The sequence below is a fragment of the Chaetodon trifascialis genome, chromosome 20, assembly GCF_039877785.1.
Source record: "Chaetodon trifascialis isolate fChaTrf1 chromosome 20, fChaTrf1.hap1, whole genome shotgun sequence".
In the NCBI taxonomy this organism is placed as follows: domain Eukaryota; kingdom Metazoa; phylum Chordata; class Actinopteri; order Chaetodontiformes; family Chaetodontidae; genus Chaetodon; species Chaetodon trifascialis.
Genome location: NC_092075.1, coordinates 19,123,667 through 19,139,716, shown reverse-complemented (window position 1 = coordinate 19,139,716; position 16,050 = coordinate 19,123,667). Strand labels below are relative to the sequence as shown.

Below are 16,050 nucleotides of genomic sequence, written 5' to 3'. Positions count from 1 at the left end.
TGGGACAGATTAAACTGTCACAGCCAAATGAAGGCTCTGAAGTCCAAAGTCGATTCCAGAGTCAAGACTGACAAGCTAAACATTGTGTTTCCAGTCTTAAATAAGTGTCTGTCTCGCTCTTCACTTCCAAACACAACTCCTGCTCACACAATGTGATTCACTGCTGTCCAACTGATTCAAACTCAGACAGATTCTCTGCACACTTTTTAGGATGTAACTTTTAGACTTTGGGTTTAGGGAGAGAATCAACTCATTCCAAGTCAAACAACTAAAGTCCAAGTTGTGAAGGAATTTTCCTCCTTAAAGCCTAAAAATGTAATATAACAAACTCTGTTTCCAAAGGATGAAGGGACAGTGCAGCTGTCCTGATAAGGCTGGTCTGTCAGGAGAAACAGTCTGTCCTCTGATCCAGACTCAACAGACTGACCCGCTGTTTCTAGAATGATGACCTGAGTGGACCATGCAACATGTTCTAGGGAGGCATAGTTTCTTTTTTAGATTTAATTTGGCTTCAATAATGCTCCTGTGTAAGATAGTCACGGGTGCTGGACGTTTAAGTTGCTGGTCTTCTTGTATTTCATCATTAGACTTCATAAGTCTCGTCATGTGATTTGAGTCTACACCTCTACACTTAATTCTAAAAATCAACTGTTCCATTTTCTGTGTGCGTTCGCAAATGCTTTTAGCTAAGGTCCCTTCTTTGTAATCGTTCTAAAGGTTATCAGAGTTGCAAAATAGGACGGAATATTTCCATCACCCTTGGTTTCCAGAAGTAGTCATCCAGCCCTGTTCCGTGAGTCATAGTGACTCACAGTGGGAACTTGGATCAGCATGAAACTCTCCTGGCAGAGTCATCAGTACAAAAGATTAAGACGTGTAAAAAAAAAAAAAAAAAAAAAAAAAAAAAAGTTATGAGGCTATGGTCATAAAATCTCTTATATGTCGCATCAACATCACAGTGTTGAAACAGAAAACACAAACTGCAGCATTTTGAATTCACTACCGCTCTTGATTTTTGCCTGACAGGCTTGTTCTTCGCAGCAACATCTGCTGAGACTCATGGGTATTGCAGGATTCGGAGCCGTCCGCCATGTCAAATTGATGAACGAAACATGATTTTTCAGAAATGCTGATGAAAGTAGAACGCTCATTCAGATTTTCCTCTCAGCTGGTGGCCAAACAAGAGTTAAAAAGAGTGAAAACTCGACTTATGTGATCTGGTTGACACAAACATGACACTGTTGGGTTGATGAAGATGCTCTGTGTCTGTTTTGCTAACATGTTAGCCATCATACCTTCATGAGATGAAGTTGTGCTCCCTAGTGGCCAGAAAAAGCAGCTCTAAAGAAACCCCAATTAGCACCTTGATGAAGCAACTATAGCTGGAAACATTTGGGAATACATAGCTTTGGGACAAAAAGGTAATAAAGTTGAGCAATCGAAAAATGGTTTTAATTTCTTTCCATACAGATTTTCTCCTGACAAACTCAAATCAGCGTGTCTGTTTTCTCTCTATCTCTTCTTCCAGAAGGATTTTTTATTTCTGAAGTTGTATCTTCATTTCCTCTCTGCTGTCAATCACTGCCAACACCAGCACATGCTCAGTGAATTCAACCTTATCACATTTTTTCCTGCATGTGATGAGTGTTTTCACCCCTCCATCAGATGTATTTTTAGATTTCATACAGGTTTATTTTCCTTCTCCACTTTCTGTCCTTCTCCATCAAGCAGCCAGAAAGCCCTTCAGAGGAGGAGCCCTCCACACCCCGGCCCGTGTCCACCAGCCAGAACCCCAAGTATCAGCTGTTCCTCAGCAATGAGCTGAAGACCAATGGGGTGAGCAGCAGGGATGCAGACAGTCCGGGAGGCGGCGGCTCGCTGGGGGAGAACGGTCCCAGAATGTCCCGATGGGAGACCACCCGACCAGGGACGAACCACTTCCGAGGGTCCCTGGAGTCTCTGTCCTCGCGGGACATGGAACCTGTGTCTGACAGGGTGGGTGAGGCAGACCGTGGACCCTGTTTATGTGTGATTCAGATCAGGGAGACAGGAGACAGTCTTTATGATAATCAGATGTTGTTTCACTGCTGAGTAGCAGTAACACGCAGACAGTTATTAAACAGTGCCCTCTCCTGGACAAAACGCAGCTTTACGCTCTCTTATTGTCCATGCACTGCTAAAAGCTCCATCTTATCACTGAAAACCAAACTTCTCATTTTATCTGCCGGTTCTGTCAATAATGTCATTTTTCTTTATTCTACTGCAGCAATTTTATTCTGTTTTGTTTCTGAATGCAATTTTTGTCCATCCCTCAGTTTCTCACTGTTTTCTTTCACTTGTTTTTAGATCTCAATATTCTCAAGACCCCCAACAATTAACTTTTGAGGTTTCATGTTAATATATGTTACATGAAACCTACATACCTCTTGACCTGGTTGACAAACACTAATACAGCACAGAATGACGAAGTTTATCCTGTATTAGTGCATCTGCCATGTACATCCAAATACTCCAAGTAACTAAACTGACTCATTCTGCAGGAATGTAACACATGAAAATCTTTAATTCACTGGTTTTAATATCAGAATCCTGTCAAAGTGATAGCTGTCTAATGCAGCATTTGTATAATATCCATTTTTCCTTTCCAGTTATTGAACAGCGCCATCTCCTGGAAATACTACAGATTTAAGGTTTCTTACTGGCTACGTCTATGTTACCTGAGTGTTTCCACAACAACTTCCTCTGACTTTTTACCCTTCACTAAATTCTATAATCCCCCCCAACAATAAGAGATTCTTCTAATTAAATTATGGTTGAGAATTATACAGTGACAGAAGACTTTTATCCTGCATCAAATTGAATTTAATCAATAAAGACACCTTTCAAGTATTTTCAGTATATGTTCTCTACTTAATTCACTGCAGTAATTTCCCACACCTAATCATTAATGTAATGTAATTGATAATTATATCATTTCCTTGTCATTACCTGTTTGTGTCATTTTTTTTGTCTTCCCTGTTTTAGTAATAATCACCTTAAGGAGCTTTTAGGTGTATTTTATGAATGCATATTAAGTTCTTGATTTGTTTTAAATTGTATTTGAATATCAGTTTAGAAAGGACACTAAATCAGTGTTAAATAGATTACGTTAACAGGGTTGTTGCCCACATTAAAGAAATTCTTTTTATTCCTATTTGATAGTAAACTAAAAGATATTAAAGTAAAAGCAAACGTTTTCATGCAAAATGACAATCGTGGCTCGAGCTACACTTTGCCTTCAGTCTGCTCTTTCTGTGTGTCTCTCACTCCTTTTTATTATTGATTGAATAATAAAAACTGTTTGTTTGTTTGCAGCTGGGTGTTATTGACAGCCCACCCAGGGTGTTTAACAGTCCGTACAGCACGGCCACCTCCATGGATTACAACCCCATGCACCGAATATCTGAGTTCAAGGTTTGTAATTTGGTGGATAAAAAGAGCTGTTTCTTATTTCTGTGTCACATATAGATTGTTTTGTTTGTTGTATTTCTTCACTTTTTCAGGCCTACAAATGCTCTTAATGTTACGTAAAGAGAATAAATTCATATTTAAACAGTCAGCAAAATCTGGAGCTTATACTAAACCCTTCAAGTACTTGAAGTACATTTTCAGCACCAGCCAGTCTTAGAGAATCAGTGAAAAAACAGAGGAAGGTTTGCATAGTTACACTTTTTCCGCTGACCCTCATCTTCTCCTCCCCCCCCCCCCCCCCCCCCCCCCCATCTCCTGGTTCAGGGTGGACTGTCTCCTGCCACCTCAGAGATGAACCTGTACAGCTTCAACAGTCGCAGCACAAGTCCAGTGGGCCTGCCCACACCCACCCTCAGCTCTCCACGCCCCCGATTCTCCGCCTATGACAGTCTGGTGAAGAGGAGGACCGAGATCACGAACACTGTAAGTTTACTCATACACGCACGCTCAGATAACACACCTCATCATCACGTCCACAGTATATAATGTATATATCTTGCTACAGGTGGTGCCCACCCACTACAGCATGCGCTCTGCTACCCTTGGGGCCCCCAGTAAAAAAGACTACATAGAGGAGTTGACCAAACAGCTGGACGTCTGCCGGAAGGTAGGCTTCATCTGATTCAGTTTGTTCTGCTCTAAGAATGGGGTTTGTTCCCACAGGTAAGGATCCACACATAGATGGATGACAGAGAAGTAAAGTTAGGACTAGAGCCCATGCTTAAACTGTGGAGATGTCTGCGATATGAAGGAGATCGTTTTGGCTGATCGACTGTAGCAGAGGTCTAAAGTTAGAACGTCTGCTAGACATTAAGAGGTTTTGCCATTTGAACCCATGTTTTCACAGCTTTCTTTCCTTAAAGGAAAACAAACACATTTTGATGGTGTGTGTGTGTTTTGTGTATTTCTCTAGCGTAACCAGTTTCTGGAGGCAGAGAGTGTAGAGATGGAGAAGGAGAGGAACCAGATCAGGTCAGACATGATCTTATTTTTCTTTCTTTCTCCGTGTTTTCCCATTTGCTTACTTCCTTTTTCTGATTTTAAAATAATAATAATAATAATTTGCTGTCTTTCTGGTTTGTGACTCCCCTGTTATTGAATAAGTGTGGTCAGTACACTGTGTACACATTCTTTCCTTCACATGCAAAAATGTCAATAAAGTCGGATGGTCTCATTTTTTATGACATGTTACCATCCGTTCACACTTTCCAAAACAAAGTTATGAATCCTTCACATTCTTACATATTGCACATTAAACACATAGCTGGAACGCTTTGTTTGACTGGCCTCATCTTATTGGAATTTGAAGCCTTGTTGCACCTGTAACCAACCAAGTGATGTCACAGTGGACTGACCTCACCCTCAGTACACTCCCACTTCACTGCAGCAGGGTGAGATCTTCAGCCTCTGGAAATCAACAGAAACTGAATTCTGAATTTAAGTTACTCTTCAACTCCTCTCTTTCATCTAACGCCATATGAACATATGAACTGTGGACAATGTCCAGAGAATCAGGAGCAGACATTTCCTTTCACACACATAGCACAACAGGAGATTGTTTGTATCAGACGACGGGTAAATTTCACTTAATGTGCGGTTCATCTGATTCACATATTTGCATTCACAGTCATCCACTCATCCGGGTAATGTCCAGAAAAGATCAGGGTGGCAGTACATGTGTGAACATGGCTTCAGTGTAAACCCCGAGTTTGACACAGTCTGATGAATATCTCCCTGTGAAGGTTTGAGATGCGTGGCCTGCTGGTGAACAACGAGGACCTGCTGAGGACCAACACTCAGCTGACCAATGAGATGAAGAGGATGAGAGATCAGATGCTGGAGTTGGAGAGAGAGAAGCAGTCCATGGCCGAGAGATACAGAGAGATGGAGGTGTGAGCCGATGGATGGATGGATGGATGGAGTTATCTATGTGTTTGCATGATTAATGTTATTCTTGTACTGTGCAGATTGAGGTGAAGGAAGCCCGGGACGTGATGGTGGAGGCCAACACTCAGGAGTACGCCTTCAATTTTCTCCAGCAGTCTCTCAAAAACAGGATCCAGGATGCAGAGGTACACTGAGTTACACAGCAGTGACTAAAGTCAACAACCAGGATGGATGAATGTGTAAAAAGCCGATTTTGATTCCTGTCTTAGAGACCATGGTAACATTCAATCTGAAGGGGTGTGTGTAAGACTGGCATGACACCTGTCATGTTGTCTTGGTTAATGTCAAGTTATCATAACAAAGACATATCAAACAGTGTCAACTTTGCATTTGAAATGACATAATTGACTGAATAACACTTAAAAAATGTAGAACTTCACAAGTCAACTTTATTATTTTTCACAAAGCAGAAATTTTAAATTCCAGACAAGCTGAAGACTTTAAGGACCATATGAAGCTGTTGGTAGTAGGAACGCCTGCAGAGACCAATTCTGTACCTGCTGCATTGACAAGAGAGCAAAAAGACTTCTTGAAAAAGAAGGAAAAGTGACAGTGAAAAGAATTAGCTTTAGTCCATAAACCACCAAAAAATGTAAAACCTACGTGCCTACCATCCATTTTCCAAAGACTGCTGTTTCTTTTCTTCCAGGAGGCCTTTTCAATCTTTTAATTTCTATAAAATCAAGCAGCATGTAGGCACTGATAATCCATAGATAACAGATAATCCACTGCAGTCAACATGATGCCTGCTTTTATTGGTCTGCATGGAAATGAGTCTTTTCAAAAAGCTTCAATGCTGCTGTGTTCATGTGTTGACACATAACAGTTGTCTGGTGGAAGCAGAGCTCTTAACTGTGTGCGTGGTTGTGTGTTGTGTTCAGGAGAGCCTGGACAAACAGACGCAGCACGCCCAGGCTCTGTCGGAGAAGTTGTGGCTGGCAGAGAGACAGCTGGAGGAGCTGGAGGTCGACAAAGACACAAAACACAAGAAGACATCAGAACTCAACAGCACCATCCTCAGACTGGAGACAGAGGTACAGAGACAGAGACATTTGTTTTCAATCTATACACGCAGACCTTATACAGAGCTGTCCCTGTGAACCCAGGTAAGCACAGATGTGTGTAGAGTATGTCTACAATAACTTTGTGTGTGTTTGTGTGTTCCAGCTGAGTGAGGCCCTGCAGGCGTCCTCGCAGGCTGCAGCAGAGCTGAGCCTGCAGCAGAAGCTGCGCGAGGACAGCGAGCTGAGGGTGGAGGAGATGGAGGAGTCCCTGCTGGAGAAAGAGCAGGAGTTGGACAGAATGCAGTTGCTCGTCAACAGACTGCAGGGAGAGGTAGTCCCACTCGTCCAGTGCTTAAGTTCATAATAGAGTGAATTCCCATCAGCCTCAATTGCATCTTTGTTATTTAGTGTCACATGGATTTTTATGCTGTGGGATAAATTAAACTCAAAAAGATAAAAAGCTGCTGATTTTTAATAATAATAATAATATGTCTGTGTGTGTGTAGGTCTCTGGTAAGCTGATTGATAAGGAGCAAACTCTGGAGGAGGAGATCCAGCTGAGAGAGAGGATACAGCTGCAGTGTAAGCAGGCTGAGAGGATGGTGGAGGACCTCCAGATGGAGCTGCAGAGCACCAACCAGACCAGAGATGACCTGGTCAAACAAGTCAAACAGGCTCAGGTACTGGCTCAGATCAGTTGATAGTCAAACTTTGACTGCCAAGGTATTAATTGCATGAATGTAATGTGTTTCATATGCAGTTTCAAAGTGCTTTACAGACAAGAAAAGGCTGTAAAAGAATGAAAATCAGAGGATTTTCTCTTAAAATGAATTATTAGACAATTAAAAAGTAAATGGAGAGTTTAAATAATGGTTCAAATGCTATTTCAGATGTTTTTGCAGAATAATAATATTTCTGTGGGCAACACTTATTTTATATAAAACTAGCATCAGATATAAAAGATAAGGTGGTGTGATTTATTTTCTTATTAGCAAATAATGAAAAGACTAAAATCAACATGTCTCTCCATACTTCTCTACCCTGTCTGTGGCTGTCAGCCCATTGATTCCTCCTAAAGGTGTAAATCAGAAACTGCTTACAAATATATAGTTTCATTTTTATTAAAACGGCTCAATATTTTCTTAAAACAACTGGGCACTGTACTTTTTTTATTTAGGAGGAAATAGTGCATTTGTTGCCGACTATTTTCAGCTGCAGATTGCAGTATGTATGCAGGGCAGCAGAACAGTGTACGCGTGACTGAGTCAAAATAAACTACAGTGTGTGTTCATGGTAATGAAGGAACATGTCAGCCAGTACAACAGAGTGTTACCGATGTCAATTCATTAATAATGAAGTAACATTTTTTCCAATGGAGCTTTATGGCACAGAGTTGATTTCTCAACTCCGAAAAATTCTGAAGCGTCACCAGACTCGTGCTTTAAATAGCTCATGTTGACAGACAAAAAAAAATGCAATTTTTTTTTTTCCAGAGTGTTTCATCCTTGAAGTGACCTCTTCCTATTTGCAGCTGTAGATCAGACTGTATCCACAGTGTGTTCGCATGCGTGACCTCATGATTCAAACAGAGATGTCCGCTTCAATTAATCAGTCATGCAAACCATCAGAGTTCAGGGTTAATGAGGCATTAATTATGCTAATCCTGTTTAGCAATCAGCGTGTTAATTCCATAATCCCAAATATTCATCATGTCGCTATTTCTGAAGATACTTAATCTGACCCATTTCTGAATAACCTGAATGTGCTCTGCTGACGAGACAACAGCCTGTCATCGTCATGAAGAGTGACCTCGGATCTGTCTGAGAAAAGCTTGGTGTAATTGTTTGGTTTCGATGACTTATTCTGTCTGAACTCTTCCTCTCTCAGGAGAAGATGATCGACCTGGAGAGCGACCTGGAGGAGCTGCATGAGAGCGAGCAGCGATGGGCCGCCAAGCACAAGAGAGCTATCGAACAGGTAAATGCACTGGACACAGGAAGTGACTTAAGTGAGACTATTCTGTCATTTACAGGATTTGTAAGAGGCTGACAGACAACCATGACATCAATTAAACAGATTATATTTGGTGAGTTATTAAAATGTTCTGTGTTTGCTGTCAGACTGAGCAGCTGCAGCTGAAGCTGATTCAGGAGAAAGATCTGAACGACCAGCTGGAAACTGACAAGACCGTCATGGAGAGACAGGTACTCTTTGTGTGTGTGTGTGTGTGTGTGTGTGTGTGTGTGTGTGTGTGTGTGTGTGTGTGTGTGTGTGTGTGTGTGTGTGTGTGTGTTTTCACTTCTTCTTTGAGTTTGTTTTGCGCAGTTAGACCTTCTTTGTCAAGACCTCTATCCATCTCTCTAATTCAAATTATTCAAATTCACTAGACCTGAACTGGATTCTTGAGGCTGATACTGATATTTAAGAGTTTTTAGAAAATCTGAAAAAGATATTTGAACAATTTTCATGAGGATCCCTGAAATTTGATCACTGAGGAACTGTGACTCAGATACTGAGTGGGATATGTTACAGTGTAAAAATCAAGTTGTCAGTGCCCCCTGGTGGACAAACTCTTGGCCAATGTAGGCCAATGCTATGATTCATGTATCCCAGACAGGCTCTAATGATCGTATGAGGATACAGCAGTGCCAAATCACTCTTTGAACGCTGACAGGAACTTACTTAAAAATCTACGTTTAAGTGTGTAAATGATTAACAATAGAGGAACAAACGGAAAATGAGCAAAGTGCTTGTTAGGCCTAACCTCTAATACAGATCTGTCTGTCTGTCTGTGTGTAGCTGCGTGAGCTGCGTCTGGAGGTGGAGGAGCTTCAGAGCTCCAGAGTTCAGGAGGACGTCATCTCCAGGGCGGAGAGCAAAGTCAAAGAGCTGGAGAACACTCTGAGGGTCGAAGAGAGGTCAGTCACATGACCTTAGAAACAAGCCTCTGTTAGAACACCATCAGTGTGCTCCGTCCCAGTGTTTCTGAAAGACACGTTCCTGTGGTTTTCTGTCTATATCAAATATAAGCTCACAATCACATCTGCAGTTCAAGTCATTTGGACAAAAAATGATTTAGTTCTGGACTAATTTAGTTCTGGTCCAGTTGTTACAGATTGCTTGTTTGACAGTTGGCAATCAGATGATGGATTAAAAGGAGTATTGTGTGTAGGATTTAGAGGGATCTATTTGCAGAAATGGGATATAATACTCATAATTATGTTTTCGTTGGTGTAGAAGCGCCAGAAAATGAGAATCATTGTATTTTCATTACCATAGAATGAGCTCTTTATATCTACAGAGGGAGCAGGTCCTCTGTCATAGCATCCTCAGTGCTGCACCACCGTGTTTCTATAGTGGGTTCTGGGAGGATGAGGCGAGGTGTATTCAGTGGGTTGCAACCTGGAACCTCATCACTAGATTCCACTAAATGCTATAAGCTGGACCTTTGATAATTTATTTTATGAATTCCTGATAAAACCACACATCTCTTGAATTATTAAGAAACTGATATGATCTTTTAACCGCAGGATAAAAGACATCCACATGTTTGTGAGAGCAGGACGATGATGATGATGAAGGTTTTAGCTCCATGAGTACAAATCATTTCTGAACGATTGCTTCTCACTCAAGTTGAAGAGTAGATTTGGCATTTTTGGACTGTAGCTTTCCTTGTGCTGTGTCGGACATGAAAATGAATAAACACACTATTGAAAGTTGGAATCCATCACAGCCAACATCAGTCTGCTCTTAAAGTGCCTCATCAAACACCACACGCACTGTAATGTGACATTGTTGAGTGTGATGGATTACTGACCTCAAGTGGATTTCTAATTGATTTTGTTTATCAATTTTAATTTCAGAATAGACTGAGTGTCTGTTTTACGAGGTAGAAAAAGCACAGATATGCAGTGTGGTCTGCAAAACGGTCAGCTGTGATAGAAGCGTTTAGCACATACAGAAAAGCGCACATCCACAGGTACGACGCAGTCCTGCTGTCGCTCCATCGAGCTGTCGGCTAATGTGTCTGTGTTTGTGCAGGAACAAATCTGTTCTGACAAACGCCATCAACAAACTGGAGAGGAGGATCAGCGAGCTGAGCGACCAGATGGAAGAGGAACACAGGATATCTAATGAACAGAAAGACCTGGTAACATGCACGCACGCACACACAAACAAAGGCAGTATTACATAATAGTCTCAGCATACATTCACTTTGTTTTTGTACAAGTTGATGTTCATTAGTCAGCAAGGTGGCTTTATAGTCTCAAATGTCGCTGCTAATATGTTCGTCCAGTCCTGTGCGACCAAGCTAACCGCTGCTCTGTGATTGGTCCACCAGATGACTCAGAGGATCCGCTCTCTGAAGCGTCAGCTGAATGAGGCGGAGGAGGAGACGAGCAGGCGGGAGGCGCAGTACCGCCACACCCAGAGAGAGCTGGCCGAGGAGAGGGAGACCAACGGCCGGCTGCAGAGACAGCTGCTTGACCAGCACTTGCAGACAAAGTACATACTCTAATAGACACACACACACACACACACACACACACACACACACACACATAAACGGACAGATCAGAAGTCATAAATATCCAACACTACAGATGTAAAAACACACATCTGTAGTGTTGGACGTTCGCTTTTTTGTGGATTTTAGTGACTCATCATCTGGTACCATGGCATGAAGCATCAATATGGTTACTATGGTTACCAATGTTTAACCTGTAGTCCAGACAGACACCTGCCAGCCGAGCTGAAATTCATAGCTGTGGCAGTTTCCCCCCTCATTGAAGCACACGTACATGTACTGTCTGTCACAGCTGGGTTATCCAAACAACTCATCTGTCTCACTGTCTCTCCAACAGACGTAAGGACACTCTGACGATCCGTCAGACTCTGGACAACCTGAGGCTGGACCTGAGTGTCGACGACGAAGACGAGGATCAGCAGCCGCAGCAAGAAACAGAATCAGCCGTCACCAAAGTGTGAAAGTGTGAACTCACACTCCTCACTCTGTCATCACAACACATAAAGCAGGCTAGCAGCGGGGTGTGTCGACACGGGACATTTCTTTAATCCTGCCAGCAAACCTTTATTACAGGAGGCATCTGCAAAATCCTCCAGGATCTTTTTCTCTATCACTGTTTTTGCTTTTTCCAAACCATCTCTTAGAAAGTGTCCTGGGAAGAACTGTGTCACCTGCTGCTAATTATAGGAAAAACAGAGACAAAACTATGAATTATCTTTGAAAGCAGTTCTTCTAGTAGTAGAAGTATTTGAAAGGTGTGCATGTTGTTAGCTGACCTGCTGTGTACATGACTAAAAATACCCCAGAGCTTAAACTTGCAATTGAAATTAACTGGAAGTGCTCCAGTTGACTCTGTGCCTGTGGTATTTTCTCTATAATTAGCATCAACCTACAAAGTTCTTTCCAGGGAATTTCTCCAGAGATGGTTGGGAAATTACAGACATTACATAGTTATCTTTCTCTCTTGCTGACCAGAAGGCATTACAACAGTAACCCATACGGACACATCCATCCACCTTTCAGCAAGGCAGATGCCTCTTTTTACATGTTCACCATCATCCTTTCTCCTTTCCTCTTCCATAGAATATTCAATAGAATCATGTTCTGCTTGTTTGCCAAAGATAATAACGGTACAGGCGCTTGGTGCAGAGGACCGTTGACACACAGGGAAACGTAGTGCTGATGATGATGATGATGATGATGATGATGATGACGACGACATAAGGATCTGATAGATGTGCCTTGTAGTTTTGAGTCTGTTCTTGTAGTTGCTGTAACGGACAGCCGGAGTCTGTTCAAATGAGCTTTGAACAGCTAGAAGTACATTTTGGAATGTGAATTTTAGACGTCATCCAGTTGCACAGCGTGGCTTTGTGGCCTTGAAGTCTGAGCAGCCATTTTTAACTCTGCTGGACTTCAGTCTGATGACATTTGGAGCGGGACTTATTTTAATCGTTTCTGTCAAATTTTAGAAAGCAAAGTGCAAATTCAAAGACTCGCTGGCTCCCTGTACATTTGACAAACTTCTCTGATTTTGCAGCGTTTGTTTTTATTTAGTGGAGCTTTACTGAGAGGTCTTTCATAAGGAGGGGTTTTCCATGTTCCAGGCTTTTGGTTTAACATGTGTAAGGCATTCATCTGCAGTATTTGAGCATATTCTACACTGACTGCTGACATATTACAGGGTAATGACACACAACATGGTGTAACTGTGGAGGAGGGCTCTTTGGATGTGACTGTAGCCGTTTTTGATTCTCACACCCAAACAATTCCCAGATTATTTATATTGAACGCTTTTTGTGTTTATGTTGGTTTTTTTTATTTGAAGATTAGCCAATTTTCTGTATTTGTGAGTGCGGACAGGGCTGAAAGTTATTTTAGAGAATGAAATTTTCTATGAAATCAGTTTTTTAGGGGGCTTGCTGTATTCATGGAGCATTCAGTCGAGACTGAGAATGACGGGATAAGATCTGCGAAGAAGACAAAGAGTATCTCATCGAGTTTTATCCAGATTCACTCACTCCAGACAAGGAAAAGAGAAACAGCTGAGACATTTTAGTTCTCTGAAGTAAAATATATGCAAGTACAGTTTAGGTCCAAGATGTGTGTAAATGCAATGTGTGGAAGAGGTGAAAACAGAAAAACAAACAAACGGATAATTGTGTTAGTAACAGTTTATATGCTATTTGATTCTGTGCACCATCTGTTTGACGCTTTAACTTTGCAGGAAAGAGCTTTTTATTTTCCAAAAGGAAACTAAGTGCTCAGATGGAGACAAATTCACTGCTTTCATTCTCAAATATCAACTATGGCCAAAAGGTTCATCAGTGCTTTAATTTGAAAGAAAACTCACTTCCTCCTTGTGACTGAGTTGAGAGTAAACTGGACTGAACTGTACGCCTGCTGAAGGATGTCTGTCATGAACACATAGCCTGAAGCTAATATTCAGACACAGTTTGGATTTTGATATGTTTACATTTGCTGATGGATTCTGCTGTTTTGGAAACAGGAGCATGAATCACAGTTTCTGTCCATGAGGACGTTTAATATTTTCCGCTGTTGGGAAGGTAATCGCTCCGCAGTGTTTTTAGTTTATTTTTTCTCATGACAACAGAAGGTGATCGTGTCGACAGATATGTAAAAAGAAACAGAATACACTGACTTATTTTTGTAATTACACTCCACATTCTGCTGGTTCTGTTGTTCTTGGGTATTTATTTTTTGTTTTTCACGTTCTCTCTTTTGGTGAGAAGTTTCTTAGTACAAAATACAAATAAATTCTTCACCACTGTGAATTCTGGATGTCATTCCTGTTTTTGTTTTTCTTCTGAGGCAAAATCTGTTTTACCAAAGTCAGTATTTGAAACAGCTGCTAATGATCCACTATTTTGCCTTCCTGAGTGCATTTTGGATTTTTTTTTTCTTCTCTTTTATCATCACATAAAAGGCCTATTTTACTGTAAGAGCCACTGTTTGGCTCACTTCTTCTGCCCACTTTTCAGGGGATTGTCTAAAATCATCCGAGCAATTGCACAACATCCCTGCTTGAAATCACAGATGAGGCAGCATGTCGGAAAAAGGAACATTACAGCTACTCACTACTCAGTACTTACAGATGCACTGGTGTGATCTTTTAAATTTCACATTACAAGACAGAAAATTCAACCTATGAAACACAGATGTTTGTGTGTTAAATACAAGCTTATAGAGCAAATCAAGGCAGGCAAGAGAATCAAGAAAAGATTTGAAGATAACCTTTCTTTCTAAGAAATGTTAGAAATTGGTGAGAAATGGCCGTCAGAGTTTCCCAAAGCTAAAGGTGATAGCTTTAAAATGAAGTTTGTCAAACTAACAGTCCAAAGCCCAATAATGTTGAGTTCACTATGACATCAGTCAATGAAGAGCAGCACACCAGGTCAGTGAGAGGGTGGAACTGGGTAATGTTTGGGCTTTAAGCATGAAAAATGACTTCAAGATTACTTGTTGATTAGTTCTGTTAGTTAAATAACATAATACTCCACAAAATGGTTATATACTCAACAGTTTACAGAGTTTATTGACCTGAAGGATCATCAATTCAATAATATGATGGAGCCAGGTAATTTCAAGGATTTGACATGTAGATCTAAGTTTGAGTGAAGCTACAGAGATGTTGTGGTATCACTGTAGGAAACTGCGAGTCACTGACTTCTTCAAGTCTCCAGAGTGGGAATATCATCTGCATAGCTATGATATGCAACACAAAAAGCTGTTACAGAGCACGTGGAGGGGGAGTGAAGTGGGTCCAGGGACTGAGCCACGAAGAACTTTAGGTCATAGGAGCACAATGTGACACCTTGTCAGCATGGTCTTGGGTACAAGTGGAGATGGTGATGGTGATACCAAAGGAGAGGTCAGGAAGTGTTTTCCTCAGGCAGTGATGGATCAACAATGCCGTTCTTTGACCCTGACCAAAAATCAGACATGCTCTGAAATCCTGTTACTTTGCTATAACAACATTGCTATATAACTATGTTTCAATGCAAGCAAACATCTGCATTAGAGGAGTTAGCAGTGACTGAAATTGATTAAATCATGGTGTCATGTTTGTCAGTACACCCAGTATTAAACACGTTCACCAGGTTGCTGACTTCCAGTTTCTGACTGTGAAAGGAACAGGCAGCTGTTTCTGAACACGTCATTAAAACCAAACTTTGAATCAGTGAGCCTGATGTGACGAACCGGCTGTGTCCACACAAGCAGTGAAGCAGTGACGAGAACAACAACGAACACAAAAGACTGCAAAGTCATTATAGTACTAAGTCATCTTTAATCAGCTGTGAGATCTCACAATGTCTGGATAAATTTACTGCAAAGTCGATCAATCGTCATCTATAACAAATGCTTCAGCTAGAGAAAATGCAAACAACTGACTCTACAAAGATACAAAACACACATGTTCAGTTCCAGTTTATGACACTTTCACAACCAAAAAGCCATCTGTTTAGTTTTTTTTTTTGTTGTTGTTGTTTTTTTTGCATTTTACAGCTGTCGTGAGCATATGTATCTTCATATTTTGACTTAAAGTGGACACTTGAGCACTTCAGCTATGTCAAAACAGAAGTATTAAACTCATACTTCACAAAATGTGCCAAAAGCACTGAAACAATGTTTTAAGTCACTGCAAATATTTTACTTACAAGTATTTTTCCCAAATAAAACTTAGTCTGGTTTATTTGATGGCACCTTCAGCAGGTGCCAGGCGAGCTGGGCTTTGCTGACGGAAGATTTTTGCTGACCGTCTGATAGTCTGATTCACCACAGCGTGGCGCTCCTGACCTGAAGCATGGGGACTTGATTGTGTTTGGTTTTTTTACTATTATGGGTCCAGTTTTGAGAGACTATCCTATGTGAATTACCTCTGTGATGATTTCTATGAAACAGTAGCTGTCTGTTTGTTTAAATGTGTGCCAACAAATATGCTGATGCTAGTGTTAAATATCAGTACAAACTGCGGGCATGCTAAAAGGGGAAACACTGGAAAATAAATTTACTAATGTACATATTGAAATCATTTACTTA

The 16,050-nt window shown here is 41.1% G+C and overlaps 2 protein-coding genes across 2 annotated transcripts in view; both read left to right on the top strand.

Moving 5' to 3' along the window:
• The window catches only part of LOC139349019 (uncharacterized), a 49,001-nt gene extending 45,441 nt beyond the window's left edge, over nt 1–3,560 (top strand). Inside the window, exons 10-12 of the mRNA XM_070989463.1 lie at nt 1,729–1,995; nt 3,355–3,453; nt 3,543–3,560. Of these exons, the coding sequence (XP_070845564.1) occupies nt 1,729–1,995; nt 3,355–3,453; nt 3,543–3,560 (384 nt within the window). The remainder of the gene's footprint in view (nt 1–1,728; nt 1,996–3,354; nt 3,454–3,542) is intronic.
• Nucleotides 3,561–3,783: 223 nt separating this feature from the next.
• Nucleotides 3,784–11,577, top strand: LOC139348866 (cingulin-like protein 1). The gene is made up of 14 exons (XM_070989253.1): nt 3,784–3,933; nt 4,016–4,117; nt 4,424–4,482; nt 5,253–5,400; nt 5,478–5,582; nt 6,339–6,491; nt 6,625–6,792; nt 6,968–7,141; nt 8,349–8,438; nt 8,582–8,665; nt 9,261–9,379; nt 10,503–10,611; nt 10,804–10,967; nt 11,327–11,577. Exons 1-14 carry the CDS (start codon nt 3,802–3,804, stop codon nt 11,448–11,450), a joined length of 1,731 nt encoding a protein of 576 aa, XP_070845354.1. The 5' UTR covers nt 3,784–3,801; the 3' UTR covers nt 11,451–11,577.
• The last annotated feature ends 4,473 nt before the right edge of the window (nt 11,578–16,050 follow it).

Bases quoted from the DNA above. Each gene is read 5' to 3' on its own strand.
- LOC139348866 (XM_070989253.1), top strand. From the start codon at position 3,802: ATGAACCTGTACAGCTTCAACAGTCGCAGCACAAGTCCAGTGGGCCTG. The intron at 5,583-6,338 runs GTACACTGAGTT...TGTTGTGTTCAG, and splicing joins ACAGGATCCAGGATGCAGAG to GAGAGCCTGGACAAACAGAC. The intron at 10,968-11,326 runs GTACATACTCTA...TCTCTCCAACAG, and splicing joins GACCAGCACTTGCAGACAAA to ACGTAAGGACACTCTGACGA.